General features: G+C 35.8%; 1 protein-coding gene across 2 annotated transcripts in view; it reads left to right on the top strand.

The window, feature by feature from the left end:
* LOC114054179 (translocating chain-associated membrane protein 1) overlaps positions 1-20,176 on the top strand; it is a 40,604-nt gene that overhangs the window by 12,619 nt on the left and 7,809 nt on the right. Inside the window, exons 2-9 of one of the 2 annotated variants that reach the window (XM_027877341.1) lie at positions 1,863-1,926; positions 3,463-3,581; positions 3,688-3,804; positions 5,719-5,777; positions 7,087-7,171; positions 18,044-18,114; positions 18,211-18,315; positions 18,862-19,005. In XM_027877341.1, coding sequence (XP_027733142.1) covers positions 1,863-1,926; positions 3,463-3,581; positions 3,688-3,804; positions 5,719-5,777; positions 7,087-7,171; positions 18,044-18,114; positions 18,211-18,315; positions 18,862-19,005 — 764 coding nt within the window. Of the gene's footprint in view, positions 1-1,862; positions 1,927-3,459; positions 3,582-3,687; positions 3,805-5,718; positions 5,778-7,086; positions 7,172-18,043; positions 18,115-18,210; positions 18,316-18,861; positions 19,006-20,176 lie in introns of both variants that reach the window. The other variant, XM_027877340.1, reaches the window with a different exon arrangement.

Below are 20,176 nucleotides of genomic sequence, written 5' to 3'. Positions count from 1 at the left end.
CAGACAAGAGGTGCCCAGAATGGGTGTGCAGGACTGGGAGACAACCTACATTACTGGAAGGAACTCTGGAGTCTATCCACTCCCCATCAATCTTCAGCTCTGCTTGGTTTCAGCTCCTGGGAACAAGATGGCCCTGTGCCAGGTACCCCCTGGTGGTACCCCCCCACCCCCCACCTTTTGAGCTTGTTTTGGGGTGTTGTCTTCCCCCATTGCTTGTGAGTTCCTCGAGAGTGGGGACTGAATTTCTTCTTATTTGTATCCGCAGCACTTAGCATAATGCCTGGTACGTAGTAGGTGCTTAATAAAAAACATTTATTGAATTGAATCCATGTAATCACAGAGCCTTTTAAATAAAAAGCGTATAAAAACAAATTAAAATGAATGAAAGAAAAATAATAATTTACAATAATTTTTAATTTAACAACACAGAATCTTTTGCTCTCACTAAAAATTGTTTCGTGAGAACAGTGATTGAATATTCTTTTTTTCAAAATCTTTATTTCATATTTTGTGATACAGCAATTTAAAGGTCAGGTATTCATTCCAGTATTTAGTTTTAATGACTCATAACTGGAAAAGATACCTCACAAAGATACATGGATCCATATGGAATAAGTGTATCATTAGCTGCACTTTACAAATCATGATGATAATAATTCAGTCCTATCCACCAATTATACTAAGGTTTATGTTGAAATCCAGCTAGTATATTTCCCTCTTCCATGATATTATTCAGTTCTTCTCAGAAACTGATTGGATTTTTAACAAGCCAGTTCACAACCTGCAGAAACTATTTGGAAGATTTGTAAGAAGGTTAAAAAAATTCTGTCTCCAAGCTTATGCGTCGACCTGAGAATTTGTAGGTAATGCACTTACATTTATTTTTTAGCACAAAAGTTTAATTTCTAAGCACCTTGTTAATTAAACATGATGGCGCAATATACATTAAGCAAGAATTTCATTATTAACAATAGCAGATACAAACCCATTTTGATGATTTTGATTTTTTTTTAATTTTTTGTCAATTTCTTGTTAGGTCTGATTAGGTCATCATTATTTTGACCTCATAATGTGGCCGAAAAAGTCTGTACTAGGAGTGGGAGATGTGTCAGCTTACTGTTATCTCAAGTCCACATTGTTGTTGTTTTACAAGTATCTCTTCAAGGCACTTCTCCGTTTTGTGAAGTTTTAGTTAAAACTAGATAATGTGGTCTGTAAATCCACTTAACCAGGTACAGAGAAGCCATAATTTAAGGAACAGGTGAAGGCATCATTGTCACCCCCTCCATGGTGCAGAACTCCCTTTCTTCTCTTAGGATACCCTTGTGGACCATCTGTGACATGTGACGTATAGACTGAGTTAGGTTGCCAGTGCCAGTCTGTATGTTAAATATTAATGAAGTTTAAATTTCTTTTCTTTGTTTTTGGATAAAGAGGAAATAAAAGTTCTAATTTCTCCCTGGTACTGTAGTGGATCATCTCCTGTGGAGTTTGGAAACTGCTGCTCTTCAGTCCTGTGTACATTACACCAAGCCTCCTGCCTTCTTCTTCTTCTTCTTCTTCTTCTTCTTCTTGGCTAGTCAGTGGGATTAAGTGACTTGCCCTGGGTCACACAGCTAGTGAGTGTTATGTGTCTGAGGCCGAATTTGAACTCAGGTCCTCCTGACTCCAGGGCCACTGCTCTATCCACTGTGCCACCTGACTGCCCCCACCTGCTTCTGTATCTAAGGATTAGAGCATCACCATAATCCCTTTCCTCCCTAGTTTGGATTTAGGAGGATGTATTTGATGGGCGTATGTCAGCTTCTTCAAGCTGATTCAGCACTCTGGTTTGTCTCAATTTTTTTTTTTATTTCTTTCAGATTACAACAAAAGCAGCAGTTATTTTTGTTACTCTTCAATACAATGTTACCATTCCAGCCACAGGTAAGTACCTTTTAGAACTTGTTATTGTGGTGAGCAGAGCACAAAGTAGCGTTGAGAATTCTTTACACTCTTGCTTTTGCTTTAATCTTTACAGATACCTTCATTAGTAGGAAGGAACTCTAGTTTATTGATGTTCATGTTGTAGTTCAAAATCCATAATTTTTGACTGGCATCCCCCAGTAGTATATTGTATAGAAATTAGTCTTTGTGTTTTCAGTGCTTGAATTATTTAAATTTTTTTATTGAGCAGCTTAAGAATCCATAATGAGCATTCATTCTTTCAAATTTATTTTGTATATACTTACTAATTTTACACTTACTTGTATAAAGTGCTTGTGTATCTCTGTATAGAAGTGATCTTGCAGTTTTTCTAGTTTGGGGCTTGAAATGTAAACCTCAAATCAACTCACATCCCCCTGCCCCCAAGTATAATAATGTAAGAGTTTGGATCATGTTTGTCATTCAGATTATATAGTTCAGGGCCTGAAGGAATAAAGATTTTGAGCTTAACATTCATTCTCAAGGTGTTCTACATTAAAAAAAAATTAGTTCAGAATAAATAGTAGGCTTAGTGATTGCCTGCATTATCTTGTATTACCACCTAAATTACTTTTTCCATTTCAGAAAGTAGTATTTTTCCTAAAATATTCCATTAAAGTTAAAACTTTTTTTTTTTAGTAAAGCTTTATTAGAAGGAAGTGGAAATTTAAAGTAATAGTAGATGCTGTGGATGGAGAATGAGCATTAATACAATTTTTTGTGAGGCAATGTTCTGAGGCTGGATTTGAATTCAGGTCCTCCTGAGTCCAGGGCTGGTGCTCTATCCACTGCACCACCTAGCTGCCCGTTAGTACAATTTTTCACATCACTCCTTGAATACATACAAAAAAGAACTTAAGGGTCATTTTTGTTTTTTTAGAAATCTTCAGTGTAATAACCATGTGATTAGACCTCATGATCATAAAAAACTAAAAACTGTCTCTAATGAATTTAGCTAAGCAGAATAAAAGGGAAAAATAAGAAGTCTACGGGAAAGATATTAAGGAATATAGTATTTATTGTTTGATTAGAATTGGTTTATTTTTTTTTTAATTATGGTAATTGACAAGTACTATTTAAAGTAATCAAGTCAGCAGGACCTGAGTTCAAATCCGGCTTCAGATATTTGACACTTACTAGCTGTGTGACCCTGGGCAAGTCATTTAACCCCAGTTGCCTCACCAAGAAGCAAAAAACAAAACAAAAACATAATCAGAGATGCTTACGTTAATTTAACTCTTATCTTTTTCTTACATAGTATCATAAAGACCTTTACAGATGAAATTGAGTTTTTCTCTCAGATCAAAGCTGTAATTGCTTCTGAAGCTTTGTTATTCAGACTTCCCCCTCGGAGCAGATTACTCTGGGGAATTACTAAAACTTAATTCTTTTTTTTTTTTTTTATCGTTTCCATAAAACTGTGTTGTACAGAGTTCTAACCTTAATTAACAATCTCAACATGTACTTTTGTTTGGTTTTCTTTTTGATCTTCAGAAGACCGTGCAACTGAAACCCTTTCTTTCTATTACTATGGCATCAAAGATTTGGCTACCGTTTTCTTCTACATGCTGGTAGCAATAATTATTCATGCCATAATTCAGGAATACATCTTAGATGTAAGTACCTTGTGTGGCTTTCTTTGAGGTAGTGTAAAGCATTATGAAATGAACTTGTTAGATACTTGGATTTCTAATAATTATTAATGACTATTTTTATTTTTAGAAAATTAACAGGCGAATGCACTTCTCCAAAACGAAACACAGCAAGTTTAATGAATCTGGTCAACTTAGTGCATTCTACCTTTTTTCATGTATTTGGGGTACAAGCATTCTAGTGTCTGTAAGTATTGCCTATGCTAAAATTGTCATATCCAAAAAGCTCATGATTTAAACACCAAGTAGAAAGTATCCTATTTAAATACTGTCCTCCAGTCTATAAATGAATTTTGTTTTGCTGAAAATCTGAATTTTTACCTTTCCCCCAACTAAACTATTTGGTGGAGATCAGGAGTGCTATAATCTGCTATGAATGTGGAATTCGAGGTGATGCATTTGTTGTAAACTCCATGCTGTGATTAGTTTGTTTTGTGATGTTTTGTTTAGCATGTCATATACTACATTTATGGTCCCTGAATCAGGAAAAATATGTTTATCTCTTGTATTCACTTGCAGGCAGTGTCTGTATTAGCAAAAAAGATTTTTAAGATAGCAATGACTTTAATACTGCTGGTGCCCAAGGGTGAGATGTTTTCAGCCATTTCCCACAAATAAAGCCAGCCAGTCGAAGCACTTTCCAGAGAGCTTTAAAAATATTGCATGCTTTTTCAAAGAGTACAACCAGAACCTTGCTTATATCATTCTAACTAATGGAAAAAGTAAGAACTTTTATTTTAAAGGCATTTGTTTCTATTAATGTTTTTTTCTCAAAATGTATCATCTTCCACAGATATTTGTTAAACTATGATCTAGAAGTTAGGTTTTTCTAAAACCATTACAGTTAGGAAAATGGCACTTTTATTTAAAGTGTGCTTTGGATATATGAGAGTTAGATTTTTGCATTAGATTAAATAAGATTGGTAGGCTGTTGGTGAAAAGTTGTTTTGGTTAAAGAAACAAAGCCATTTTTAACACTTTCAAGGTAAATGTGGAGGTTGCATCAACTAAAAATGCATTTCCTTTCTACTTTTTGTAGTCCATTATCTCCCTCCATTTGTTATCAATTGGTTGCTTTAATAATACTTTCCACAAAATTAATAAAAGTAGACTCTCAAATTAATGAAGACATTTGGAGACTAATTCTGCATACAAGTTCATAGGAACAGTGTTTTGTTGATTTACAATGAATTCTGTTAAATAAAATTTCTTGTGTGCCAGATGTTTTTACCAGTCCATATGGGAGTCAGTCTACAAAGACATTGTTTTGATATTTACATTTTTGGTATGTCAATATTTAATTCAGTGAAAAGGTTTTTTTTAATTCTCTCTCTTTTTTTTGGCCTATTTTAATAGAACGATAGGTGGTAAATATTGCAAAATTTTTCTTTTACAGATTTAAGAAAGGGCTTAAAATAGGATAGGTCCTGAGCCCAGGGTATCTGCAGTGGGAGAGTCTAGGAAGTCCAGGAAGTGAAAATGGAGCTATCCTGAATTTGGAATCTGTTAGCAAGAGCAAACAACTTATAACTGATATGCTTTCCTCTCTACACTGCATAGTTTTCATGTTTTGTCAAGTTTATTAAAATGGAATTCTATCGTCATAAATATTTATCAGAACAAATCATCTTTCTCTTGGACTATCAGGAGATAACTGCTCAGTAAAAATAAGATCAGATATCTTATAATAAAATTTAAACTGTTTTTCTTTTTTCAAATAAATGCTAGCTAGCTTGACCACCAACAAATCAATAATATTGTTTATGTATTTTAGATAACTATTTGATTATATAGGATTTGTTCTGTGAAATTTGGATTCAGTCAAAGGGCCGCACTTGAGGACCTAGAGGGCCAGTAATGGCCTCGAGGCTGCAGGTTTCTCACCCCTGTACTAGAATATTATTTTAACACATCAACAAAAAATTTTGACTGTCTTGAGCACCTACTTAACCTTAAAGTCATAAACTTTAGGAGTAGTTTAGTCCCTTTATTTCATCACTGGATGTGATGGGATTTGGGTATCAAAGAAATGAAAATAAGTTTTCTACTTTATTTTTGAGTTATCTTCTATCGGCTAATTTTTATGTCAATACTGTCTTAGGAGAACTTCATCTCAGATCCAGCTATACTGTGGAAGTCCTACCCCCTTACCATGATGACGTAAGTTTTTTTTAGTTTGCTTTTATTGATTAAAGAAAATAGTTCTGTCAAATGAAAAAGCAGCAAATGTTAATTGGCTCAGTACTCCTTACACTTGTCCCTTTTATTATATTCTTCTTGCCTTTATTCTTATTCTTACTTTTTCACTTCCTCTTCTTTGCTTTCTTCTCTATCCTCTTGCCTTTTTCTCTTTAGCTTTGATCCATTCATTCCTTCTTCATATTTCTTTTTCATCTTTTAAGCTTAAATCAGTCCCTCTTCCACAATCCTTTTCCCATCATGACTTCTTCCTTCTCTGAATTCTCATCACCCTTATATCCTGTGCCATTCATTTTAAAAGTTAGTTACATACGGTCCAGTATGCTTCTCTGATTTTTTTAACTTATGTCAGTTTTGTCACTCAATAGACTCCAAAGTTCCCTGAGAGCAGAGAATGTCTCTTACATTTCTTTTTTATATAATTTACAGTACTTGACAAATAGAAGTATTCCCTAATAATTGCCCTAACAAGTGGGGATGGGTGGGTAGAGAAGGAGAGATGTAAAAATCAAAAAAGGAGCTATAGAAGTATGTCTTTGCATCCATGTTTGCTGAAATGCCCATTGCATTGAGTCCTTTTTTTTTTTTCTTTAAGAGATAGTACTCTTTAAATAAATGTCAACTGCATTTTATCCTTGGGTTCTTATAGGCCTTCAAAAGTGCCTGTTATTTGTATCTTTTCTAAAATTTGCAAATCTACACTCTGTACCCTAATGCTGCTCCACTCTGTTTCCATTGGGTATACATACTCCTTTTGCTTTCCTTCCTCTGGTTGCTGCCTTCCTCTTGTTGCAAGGATCTTCTCCTTCCTTCCCTCCTATCCCAAAACTAAGTCTGTGTCTCATCCCTTCAGCATTAGTTTCTTTGTGCTTTCCAACTAGCTGCCCTGATAAACTAACCAGTGTTTATGTACTAATAAAAAAGGCTGGATTTGTTTTGTGGTAATTTGTATGGTAACTGGTAGACCTACAGAGATAGTGTCCTTTCTTTTGTTCAGTAAGCCTAAAAAAGGACTACAAAGATGGGGATTTCAGGCCTGTTTTGTGAGGAAAGTGGCTTGTCGGGATCTGTTTTGAGGGTCAGTAGGGTATTGAAAGGTATCCTTCTAATCACACCACTCCCTGTTGTATATATGTAATATAAATACAATAAGGAATGGTATGATAGATAACCCTATGACTGACCCTGACTTCCAATATTTGTTCTATTCTGTATTCCTTAAATATATTATGTTTTTAAAGTATTTATTTCACTTTCTTGTGTTGTACAGATTTCAAATGAAGTTTTTCTACATATCACAGCTGGCTTACTGGTTTCATGCTTTTCCTGAGCTCTACTTCCAGAAAACCAAAAAAGTAAGCTGGACAATATATAATTTTAAAAATTATCTTATTATCAATTTTTTTTTAAATTTCTTGGAGGAACTTTTTTTTTTTTTATCCAGTATCTTTTTCACTCACATTATCCTCCCCTTCTGCTTATCCTCCCCAAACCTCCCTTCCCCCCCCAAAAAAAGAGTTTTCTCCATTCTAAAATATAAGTTTGGGTCATTCATTTGATTTCAATTTGACTCAAACACTTCAAGACCTAATAAGTGCAGATTTTGAATGATGCTAATGGTCATAATTTTACTATTGCTTATTTTTTCCAAAATAGCATTTTTACTCTGAGTTTGGGCTTTAACTATACTATAATTGCCATCAGCAGTTCACTTCTTAGCTGTGTCATAAGGACTAAGACATTAGGTGACTGAAGCATAAACAGTTCTATGTAAGTCTTAGAGAGAATTCAATACTAAGAGAAGTAACTCAAAGCTTAAGTGTTTTTGACGAACAAAGTCATCTCATTCTTTCAAAACAAACATTCCTAAAAAGAATGGATCTTCTTTTTAAAGTATAGGAAAGTTGTGGTTTTTTCTTGAACATAGTAAGTAAAATTCTTAAGTAGAGCAGACAACTGACTTTCTAGTCTCCTTACTTCCAATACTTTTATCAAGGCAGAGCCCTGCACTACAAAAATTGTCTTTGCCAGTTTTTTTTCCCTAAAGCTTCTAATGTCATCCTTATCGTCTTCCACTAAAATGAAGCTACTTACCATTACTCTCAAGCTCTTTTTCTGCTTGCACTAGATTTTTAATGTTCTAATCTGCCCTTTTCCTTCCCTATCCTTATGCTTTATTCACACAGACATTCTGTCATCCACTTTTCTATTTCTGCTTCCAGGAGCACTCCTCTCTATGCCCGACTTGTTCTCCTGCACTTAGTAGTTATTCAGACACCCTCTCACTCCTTCCAGAACTCCATAAAATCCCCCTCAATTCACCTATCCCGGTCTAATGACACATAATAATATAGTAGCTAAGATTCAGGGAGTCTTTTAAGCACTTGACTTATATTCTCATTTGATCCTTAACAACCCTGTGAGATAAATGGCATTATCCCTATTTTATATATGAGGAGACTGAACCTTAAAGAGGTTACGTGACTTGGCAGTGGTCACACATCTCATAAACTTTAGATACTGGAGCTGAACCAGCTCTTCTTGACTCCAGCACTCTTTCCGTATGCCTTGTGAGGGATTATAAACATATTTCTTGATATAGAAAAATAGTAATTCGTGGATAGTGGCTGTTGCTTTTTTCTTTTGTGTTTATTTTGCTTGTTTTATAATACCAACCTTCACTGATATTGTCTGCTAAACTTATAACTGCAATGAAGTTCATGGAAAGGTCAGCTTTTAGATATTATTAGAGGATAGTTCATTTTGGGGGGCAAAAAAATATTTTATCGCTTGTGTGTGAAAATAGGTCAAAAGATTATTACTCTTTTTTTTTTATAATATTAAACTGTTTTGAGATCAGGGGAAAAAAGGAGGGGAGGGTTATGGCCATAATTTTCAGCGCACTTCCACCCTCAGTATTGTCATTAAGAATCTTAGAGGGTTTTTTGCTATACTAATAATACCTTAGATATCACAGTGGCCAAATTCCACTAGTCCATACCCATTATATGAAAGGTAATCAATCCTTAAAATAACATTCTCAGCAAATGGTAGTCCAGCCTCAGTTTGAATGATTGGAGGTGAACCCATCACCTCCAAAGATAGCCTTTCCATTTTTGAATAGCTCAGATTGTCAGGAAGTTCTCCTTGTCATCAATCCTCTATTTCTCTTCTTGCCATTTTTACCCACTGTGGTGCCAGACAGAATTAAGAAAAACTTCTCTTCCTCATTACAGCCTTTCACATACTTGCACACCAGTATTGTTTCTCCCCAGTACCCTTTATTCTCCATGCTGAATATCTCCAGCTCTTTTCAATCCATCTTCATGTGACAAAGACTCAAGGCCATTCACCTTCCGTGTTGCTCTCCTCTCAACTCTGTGTAACTTAGGAATTTTTTTCCTGCTAGGTCAGAGTACAAGGGGGTAATAACCTCATTTCTTGAAGCTGTTCCTCTCATTGAAGCCCAGCGTAGCATTACGTTGGCTGCTGCCATGTCATGCTGATGAGGTACATTAGGTTTGCATTCTACTAAAGCCTACAGTTCTTTTTCGGACAAACATCTGTATAACCATGCTTTCCACATCTTGTACTTGTGAAGTTGAATTTTTGAACCCAACTCTAAGACTTTACATTTATTTCTCTTGAATTCTGTCTTACTAGATTCAGACCATTACTTTACTCTGTCAGGATCTTTTTGGATCCTGACTGTATGATCAGTATATTAGCTGAAGTTGACAAAAGTTTATCATCTAAAAATTTGATGGGTATCCTATCCTTGTCATTTGTAAAGATGTTGAACACAAGGCTGCCATGCACATCTAGAGCACCTCACTGGGAACTCCCTTTAAAGTTGATAATTAATCATTTAGTGACTAATCTTAGAGTCCAGCCATTCAACTAGTTATGAATCTATCCAATTATATTTATCATGTGGTCCACATGTCCATTTTTCACAAGAATAGCATGACATTTTTATCAAATGTGTTGCTGAAATCTAGACAAATCATATTGCCAGCAGTCTTCTGATCATCCAGTTTAATTAACCCTATCAAGAAATAAGGTTACTTTGGCATGACCTGTTCTTAATGAGGCCATACCGGCTGTTTGCATTCCCTTCTTGTTTTTCTGGATGTTTGCTATACATTTCTTGTATAATCCAGTCTAGAATTTTGGCAGAAATGGAATTGGGCAGAATATCTGGCATAGGTTACCAATTCGGTTCTTTTTCTTGTTTTGAAAACTTCAGTATTTGCCTCTTGGTCCCATGATAGGAACCTTTTCTGTCCTCAGTGGTTTTCCAGAAATCTATGATAGTGGATTATCCATTACATCCCCCAATTCTCAGGAACTGAGGTTATAATTCACCGGGGCTGGGAGACATGAATTCACCAAGGGCAACTAAGTGCTCTCTCATCATCTCCTTACTTATGTGGCATATCAAAGTAAGAATTGATCAGCTTTGTGTTCTGTCTCTTGTAGTTAACCACACACAGCCCTCCCAAAGCAGCAGTCTTTCTTCACCTGTCACCCAGTACAGCTTTTTCAGAACAAAACAAAAAAAAAGTATTGTTATCCCTATCTCGCCTTACCTGCCTCAACTCATTCTAAGATTTAGCATTGTTTTAATATGACAATGCAATGTTCTTACACATACTCTGTTACCTGCCCAAGCTCCCATCTTCTGCACATTTATTTTAAAAGTTCTTACTCAGCAGAAACTGCTTTCTCCAAAGTAACCACTGCTCTCTGAGACATCCAGACGAGTAGCCTTTTCTCATTCTTTTTCCTTCTTGACTTCTCTGGAGCATGTGATGCTAGTTGATCTTCCTTCATTCCAGGATACTCTTGCTTTTCTAGATTTTTGTGACACTTCTGTCTTTGTTCTTCTCTTTTTTCTCTATTTTCTTTGCGGTATCATCCTTTCCCCTAAATGTAGGCATGCTTGAAGGCACTGTACTGGGCCTTCTCCTCTCTCCACCCTCTCAGTGATCTCATCACCTCTCAGGAGTTTAATTACATCTGTGCTGATAACTCCCAGAACAGTGTATCTAGTCTTAGTATTTCTATCCCTCTCTGTATTGCACTAGCCTGCTGGTTGATCTACTTGCCTCCAGTCTCTGCCCTCTCTATCCCATCTTTCACACAGTTGCCAAAATGTCCTAAAGCACCATACTGAGCCAGATGTCACTGTGCTGCTCAAGTTTCCAAAGGTCCTTATCGCTTCCAGGATGCAGTCTCTTCTGTTTGGCATCCCTTTATATTTTATTTCCAACTTATTTTTCTAGACCTCTTCCTAATTGTTCTCCTTCATGCAGTCTACTACAAGCTAAAATATCCTATTTGCTATTATTTATACACAATATTCCATTTCCCAAATCAATGTCTTTGCATAGACTCTCCCCCATGCCTGCAAAGTACTACAAAATACTCTTTTGTGGTCTCTACTTCTTAGAATACCTGGTTCACTTAAAAATTCAATTTGTGTTACCTCCGATATGGAGCCTTTCCTGTCTTTCCCACTCCCCAACCAAAAAAAAAAATTATTTACTAATATATCTACATGGTTCTCTCCCCCTAACCTATTTGATTGTTTATGCATATATCTGATTCATTATAGGGGGAAGGGAGGGAATATGCTTTTATGTAGCACTTACTATGTACCAGGCATTGTGTTTAATATTATCTTATTTGACCCTCACAAGAACCCTGCAAAGGTAGGTACTGTTATTATCCTTTTTTTTTACATTTGAGGACACTGAGTCAGACAAAGGTGAAATGGCTTGTCCAGTGTCGCACAATAAGTCTCTGAGGCAGATTTGAATTCAGTGTTCCTGACTCAAGGCCCAGTACTTTATCCACTGTGCCACCAGCTACCCCTTTCCTATTCCTCTCAAGCTGACTTTCTGTAGAATTTTAGTCCATGGAATCCTACCTGTTTTTCCTCTCCCTTTGAAATCTGCTCTCTTCAAATCTAGGGCACATCATCCTCTTGGGCAATACTTTCTGGATTTCTTCTGGTAATATGATTTGTAGCCAAGTGGGTCACCAATAGTTCTCCACTTTGACGGGTCTTAAGAGGTTCTTTGTTATGTCTTGCATCCACATGCCAGAAAGAAAGCAGACATCTTCAGTGTTGTTATCAGGTCACTGAATAGCTTCAGCTGCATGATCTCTCACCTGATAGCTTCTGTGGCACTCTTTTATCATTCCTTGGAGGACAAGAAGCTGCTTCCTTACTGAAGCATTGAATTCTTTCCCCTTAGGAAAAATCTCAAATTGTGTATATAGTTGTTCTATTCTTTCCCTTCCTCCTCTTTGTCACATTCTTCTAGTCTTCCACCTCCTAACATAAAGGTCAAGTTTCCTGGGCCAGTGATGATCCTTTTTTTCCTTCTCAAAGCCCACGTCAGGTTCTCGGTTTAGGGAGGCAGGGAGGGCATTGCACACTTCAGTGTCTCTGATAACTTAGAGTATGGAGAGCTGTTCCTTAAGTCCTTTTACCTTTCCTACAAGGAAGATCTACACTTAAAACAGAGATAATAGCCATTTGGCTGTGGCAGAAATACAAGTATTTGGTACATGGCCCTGGGAAGTTTACCGTATTCTGCATAATGTTTGAGATTCTCAATCTTGCTTTTTTAGCTGCTTGTAGGTATTTATACCTAACTTTCTAGGCACATCTATCTATTCTCATGATTTTAGATACATGCATGCCCACAGACTAACATATATCCAGTGTAATCACTGTTTAACTGAGAACGCAAAACTAACATATGTTTGCACTAAATAAACAAAAAGAATTAAATTAATCCTTTGTATCCCCACATTAATATACCCACCAAGTTTCTTCATTTGGTGGGATGGAGGACAATTTAAAGTAGTCGTTGATTTTTGTCCCAGATCCTCATGTTCACCAATTCCAGGTGGAATTCATCCAGAGCTGCCATCTCATTTTTGTAGAATCATTTGCATAACTCAGAAGTAACTAAAACTATTTTTAACACCTATATATGACAGTTGAAAGTAACTGTTTGAAATAATTAGCATAATTTGCAAGTAGCAGCTGCATATGTGTTAAACAGTTACTTAAAATTTACTCTATGAAAGTTATTTTGGGAAGAACACTGTCTGGAAAGAATTGATAAAGAGGGTGACTAGAGCAGTGATTGCTTTGAAATGCTCCCACTGGTATACAGAAGAAAGAAAGCTGCTAGTCACAGTTCAAAAGGTGTGTTGATGACAGATAATGTGTCATTTTCTTCAAAGGGAAAAATACAGAATTTCAGAGACCTACTTTGTGATGAATTTTTCAGAATTCTAATCAAGAAATAGGTTTAGATTTATTGCCACTTACATGAAAATTTTTTTAATTTAAGCATATCAGTAAAAGGTTACATAAACAATAGAAAATAACCAATGTGTTGAAGTTGAATATTTGGAAAAGTTTTTCAGATCTCAAAATTTATTAAGTAAGTCTTAGGAAATTACCTAAGGCACTAAGAGATTAAGGGACTTGCCCAGAGTCATACAGCTAGTATTAAAGGCAGGATTTGAGCCCAGCTCTTCCTGACTCCATGCACTGAATTCTATCCACTATACCACCCTCTTTGTTAATAAAACTACCCTTTTAAAAACTGATCAGTATGCCATGATAATGTAAGAGTTTTTGCAAGCTAGTGAAGAGTAATAGAATGAATATTGCATGTTTTAATTGTATAGGGCTTGGGATAATTGTTTGAGACATTGGAAAGGTAAGCCTAAAAATTCATTTGCATTGCAAATATGCTTCCACTAAAATTATCAGGAAAGGTTAATAACAGTATTCTTGCTAAGGAGCCCAGAATTCACAAAACATGTCATATTCCAAAAATTTTTGAAGATAATTGTTAGGATTTTAAAAAAAATTGGTGGAAAACCAAAAATAGCCAATTCTAAGTCACTTCTGTATTAATCCAGACCTTCTGTATGCTAAGTCTGTAGCTGTAGAGAGGGAGAAACACTAAAAAAAATTATCCACTGGGCAGTTCTGGCCTTAGAAAGTTATGCTGCAGAGGTTTATGATGGTAGGCTGACACTGTCCATTCACTCTCCCCTACAATTGACATTAGTTGATAAGAGCTGAAATACTGAGCTGGAACTTGACTTAGGTAGCTAACCATAGCAAAGAGCAAATTGATTTTCTGTTAGCAAGTTTAGGTTTTTTCTTCTCTGGGTTGGAATTTGAAATCAGAAAACGGGAAATGGATCTGCTTTGAAAACCAACATAATTTTGAATTTCTTAGAATTGAAAATAGATTTCTGTCATTTTTAGAAACAGAATGTGGAGTGACATATGTTTGTGCTAAATAAGCAAAAAGATTCAGGGGGAGGGGGGATTTAAATGTCTCAGGCAATGTTCTCTGCCTACTAAGCACTTTCTTTTGTTTTAAGTTATTAGAATTCCTTCTTTGGAATGGAATCTAAAGGTTATATTTTTTCATCTACCAGAAATTCAATCACGTGATGAAAAAAAATGAAAGTACTCCCATTAGAAATACTGAGAATTCCTTCAGTTTATTTTAACTTGCTTTTGGGATACTGATCTTCAAAGTATCACATTGGATAAAACATCTTCAAAGTATCACATTGGATAAAACATCTAGACATACATGCTATAGTATATGCCTGAGAATTTTATAACTAGTTCCTTTGTGTTCATGGACTCATGAACAACAGTTAATAAAACTAGAACTGTACAATATTGGAGTTTTTCAGTAGAAAAGAAAAGAGAGGCTGTAGGAGGTAAGACTGAATGCTTCAGTATCTCTGGCTGTCTGGAAAAAGTTGAATCGTGTGGGAAAACTTCATTGTAGAGGTCCAACAGATGTATTTTTTTTTTCCTAGTGATTTAGAACATCTTTCTTCCATTCAAAGAACCTCTGCAGGTGTTGCTTTGTTTGTGGACTTTTCTGAGGGAAAAACATAACCATGTAGTACAACTTTGTGCTATCCCCCCAGGGAGCTGGATAAGTGTATACTTGATAAAAGGCAGGAAAAAAGACTTGTTTACAGCATATTATAGTGAAGTTGCAGTATAATGCAGTTCTCATGATTTGTAGAATTGGAAGAGATGTGAGATTATCTAATTAGTATTTGTCAATAAATCAGATGTTTAGTATTCTGGAGTCTTGCCCATGCTATTAATTTTCTGAACCTGAAATAGTTTCCCATGCACCACTTGAAATCCTATTCACCCTTTAAGTTCAAGCCTGCTTAAGATGCCATCTCCTCTATGTATCCTTCCCTGCCCCTCAGACAAAAGTGACTCTTTCTTCTTGTCAGTTATCCTAACGCTTCGTTTTTAACCGTTTGTGTTGTGTGTTTGGCTTATTTCCATTGGGGCAGCATTTCCATCTTTGATATACCACACATACATCCCAATACCTAACACACAGCACTGATAATACAGAATTTTCACAAAGTAGTAAATATTAAGTGAATTAAACTGAATCTAGGCTGACTTCCTTATCTTATAGATGAGACCCAGAAAAACTTTATTGAATTCACACTGTAGTTAAGTAGCAAGGGCAGTACTGAGCACAGGTTTTTTTTAACTCCCCGTCCACTTTAATTGTAGGTTACCATTTAATTATTTCAGATGACCATATGAATGCACACACATATTGTTAGATTTCTAGTACAAACTCAGGAATAAATCATAGAAAAGGATGTAGTCATTTTAATCCAATAATAAACAAAAAATATACGAGCATCTATCATTCTTTACCCAGTGGCTTGCTGAGAACTATGGGAACACAAGGAAAATATGACAAAAATCTTACCCTTTAAGAGCTCATATTGTAGTTGGGGATTATACTTAAGACGATTAGTCATTATAAAACAGGGTTTTATTTAATTCCTCACCTTCAGCAGATCTGTAATTTCATCAAAACATACTAAATAACTAATTACAAAGACTATTGTATTCATTGATGAATTTGAGAACTTTTTATGGTGGTCCTCTATCCCAGAGAATGGCACTTTAAGTATCACAGAAATATCATCAAATGTGTCAGGATTTGTTGAACAACAGAGCCAGAATACTAGAATTTCAGCGTTGGAAGGGACCTCAGGCAACATGTGGTCTGACCCAGTCCAGAAAAGAATTCCTTCTACAAACATACCTGACAAGGGTCATGCAGCGTTTGCTTGAAAACCCATATTCAGGAGGAGCTCTTAGCTACCAAGGCAACCAATGCATTCTATTTTAGATAGCTCTCATAATTAGAAAACTTTTCTTTGAGTCTAAATTTGTCTCTTTTCAGCTTCCATCTATTATTCCTAGTGTTACCTTTTGGGACCAAAAAAAAAATCCAATTCTTCTACATTATGTCCTTTTAAATACCTGAAGACAACAACTGTAACATCTTCCTAATCTTTCCTCCCTTTTTTTGTCCTAAACTGTGATTTCATTGGCATAGGGAATTCCCAGTGAGAAAATCACCCCTACTGTTCTACAGAACTCTAGATAAGTTAACATCAAACCATTAATGAAGATTCTTTGGTTCTGGCTATTCTATTTAAGCAGTTCCTAATCCATCAAACACCATTCATCTCTCCAAACTCCATCCATCCATCCATCCATTCATAACATCATTTCTCCATCTTTGCTTAAAGAGGAACACAAAGAGATTTTTATCAAATGCTTTGCTAAAATCTATTTGAACTAGATTTGCAGCATTCTATTGATCTATAAATTTAAGAACCTCATCATAAAAGGAAGTTAATTTAGCCTGGCATGAGCTATTCTTTTTTTTTTTTTTTTTAACATAGAACAAACTTAATTTACAGAGTAAAATTCAGGGAAATGAATTGCATGTGAGCCCATAGATAATCCAGAGAAGCAAATTCCCCCTTCTCTTTTTTGGAGGGTACTCTTTTCATGGCTTGTTCTTAATGAAGCCATTCTGGTTCCTTGTTATTATCACTTTCTTTTAGATGATCAATAATGGTCTCTTTGATAATATATTCTAGAATTTTTTCCAGGAACTAAAGTCAAACTTATTGACTAGTTTGTATTCTCTTTCCTATTTTTGAAAAGTGAGATGCCATTTTTCCTTGTCCAGTTCTGGGCATCTCTCACTTTTTTTCCATGAGCTTTCAGATATCATTTACATTGTCTTACCAGTGACATCTACCGCTTTTTTCAGGACATAAGGATGCTAATCATCTTTGATAGGTAATTTGGATTCATCAAGGCAACTAGATGCTCACTCATTCATTTTGTTCTTTTCATCCAGTACAAATATCCTTCTCTTTGGCCGAGGAATTAGAATCAAAGTAAAAATTTAGTAGCTCTGCCTTCTGCCTGTTAACAGATTGAATTTGGATGGATTAGCCCATCCAGTGGGAAAAGCAGTCCTATCCCCTCTTTCATCTCTTTTCCATAGCTTAAAAAAGAGAAGGCAAATAAAACCTTTTTAAAAATTCCTTAGATTTAATCACTAGCATCAACTCGTTCTGAGCTTTGACATTTCCTGGTGTAGTACTGTGACATGTGTGTTCATCCTTTTACCTACTTGTGTTTGCTCCAGTTGTCTTTTTGTGCCTTTTTCAAATTCAGGTTGATTGGTGAATTACTTGCACATCAGTCTCTTCAAACAACTGCCATTTTTCCCCCTCAGTAGAATTTTTTTCTGTTTGTGTCTTTAGAATTTCATTCTTAAGAGGTTCCAATTCCTCTTCGGCTGACTTCTGCAGAATCTGGGCCCATGACATCTTACCTCTCTTTCTGAAATTAAACCAAAGGCTTGTGATTCTTAGAGATGGAATAAACTTCAAGAGAATATATGATGCCGTTAACCCTTTTGCCATCAAGCAAGCAAGATATTACTTTTCCTATGGATAGGGCAGCTGAGGCCTAAAAGTACTAGCCCTCGCTAATAGTGTGGGTAGCCTAGACTTCGGTGGCTTCTTGCTCTTTCCTCTGTGCCTTTGTAGACCACGTGTCCCAGATGCTCCAGAACAGTCCTGACTTCAACAAGAAGAAAGTTTTATGTTTTTAACGTGGCTTTTCAAATGGCACGTTTCACCTATGCTAGTAGTGCTCTCCTGGTAATAAGCAAACAGTCCTGCTGAAGAGCACATTTCTAGTTTAGAACATGTTTCTTGTCACCATGTCACGCTGCCCCTCTACATGTCAGTGTGCTTTAGCTAATCTCTGATTCCTGTTTCTGTTTCACCAGGAAGATATTCCACGACAACTTGTCTACATTGGTCTTTACCTCTTTCACATTGGTGGAGCTTATCTTTTGAAGTAAGTGGTAGGGGCTTTTTTACATCTTTTATCCCCCGTATTCATAGCAGTTACTAAACTAATACTTGTTCTATGTGTTTGTTTCTGTTTTAACAGCTTGAACCATCTGGGACTTGTTCTTTTGGTGCTGCATTACTTTGTTGAGTTTCTGTTCCATATTTCCAGACTGTTTTATTTTAGTGATGAAAAATATCAGAAAGGGTAAGTTATTTGTCATATCTCTGAAATAGCACAAATATTTTAAATCCATACCCAAGTTACTCTGCTTTGTACAGTTGTCTTTGAAAGCTTAAAATAAAGTGAAAATACTTGATGTTACAAAGTAGGTAGTAATGCGTTTCTTTAATCCCAGGAGATAATTTGAAAATATTTTATATCCTGTCATTGAGATTACACTTATAAATTATATACAGACATGCTTACCTTTATCAAAGAAGTGTAAATGTTCAACAGTAAGTGGAAAGATAGTAGGACATCCTTGTAAAATGATTAAACTAAAATGCTTTTGGTAGGGCAGGAGCTAAAACAGTAAATAGGCCTGAAAACAGAATTAGAAAGTAAATTATAATGGTACAAAGTCTTTTAAAAAAACTCTAACCCAGCATATATGTTTCTGAACTAAGGTAGAAAATTAAATATTTTATCTTTGAGATTTTTTTTTTAAGTTCATTTCATGACTTCTCATCTAGTTTTTACTGTGATCTTTTTCTTGTCTCGTTTATTGTTGTTAATGAATTTGTCTTACAGATTTTCTTTGTGGGCAGTTCTATTTGTTTTGGGAAGACTTCTGACTTTGATTCTCTCTGTATTAACTGTTGGCTTTGGCCTAGCAAGAGCAGAAAATCAGAAGCTGGATTTCAGTACTGGAAACTTCAATGTGTTGCCTGTCAGGTGCAGTAGATTTATTCTTAGCTATGTCACTTTTGTTCGGGGGTAGGTTTTACATGGTTTTGATGGAAAGATTCATTCCAGAGAGAAACAAGTAAATTTGGGGGCTTGATCGTCAACAGGGGAGAGGAATATTAATTTATATTAAATTCATTTCTCTGGCAGGTTCATAAATCCTATGTCAGAGTGGAATGGACCATATATTTAACCCCAGGGAATAAATCATCAATTGAAATTTTTTTTGGTAGTATTTTACATCACCATAGTTTTGTTTTGTTTTGTTTTGTTTTTAATATAATAGCAATGTTTGGCATTCAAAGCCTTACATAACCTAAACCCCACCCCCCTTTCTTATCTTTTTATACCTTATTCCCTGCCCCATACTCAGAGATTGAGTGACACTGGCCGCCTGGCTGTTCCACAAACAAGACCCTCCATCTCTCAGCTCCAGGCACTTTCTCTGGCTGCCCCTTTGCCTTGAATGCTTTTCTTTTTCCACTCTACCTCCTGACTTCTTTCAAATCCCAAATAAAATTCCATCTTTTACAGGAAGTCTTTGCCAACCCATCTTAATGCTAGTACCTTCCCTCCTTTAATTATCTGCTATTTATCTTGTCATTGATAGCTTGTTTGTACATGTTTGTTTGCTTTTTGTCCCCCTCCATTTGACCAAACTCCTTAAGGACAGGGACTATCTTTTGCCTTTCTTTGTGTCCCCAGCACTTAGCACTGAGCCTGGCACTTAATGAATGCTTATTTACTGACTGAATTTAAACATTGAAAGGATATTGCCAAAGAAGTCCTTGTTTACACTTCATTCATTCGTTCATTCATTTATTTGCTTTCTTGCTTGCTGGTATGGATTAGCCAATACATATAGTAATTAAGAGGATTTAAATTGGCTGAAATTTTTTTTTTCTTTGCTTTACCTATAATACTAGTGACCTCTTGGTGATAAGCAAACAGTCAGGCTAGCTGAAGAACACATTTTAGTAAGTGTGATTTTTCTATAACCACACCAGAAAAATCGATAATCTTTTCATTTGAAAAAGAAGCAAATGAGGAAGAACCCATTTAATAAGGAAGTAAAATAGCTCACAAGAAGTATAGAAAATTTTGGCAAGAAATAAAGACATTTTTCCGAGGCAAATGATAGCATATGTAATTCAGCCTC

Source organism: Vombatus ursinus, unplaced genomic scaffold, assembly GCF_900497805.2.
Source record: "Vombatus ursinus unplaced genomic scaffold, bare-nosed wombat genome assembly UNPS02014812.1, whole genome shotgun sequence".
Lineage (NCBI taxonomy): Eukaryota > Metazoa > Chordata > Mammalia > Diprotodontia > Vombatidae > Vombatus > Vombatus ursinus.
The sequence above is the reverse complement of the archived record's forward strand: the minus strand, read 5'-3'. Positions and strand labels throughout refer to the sequence as shown.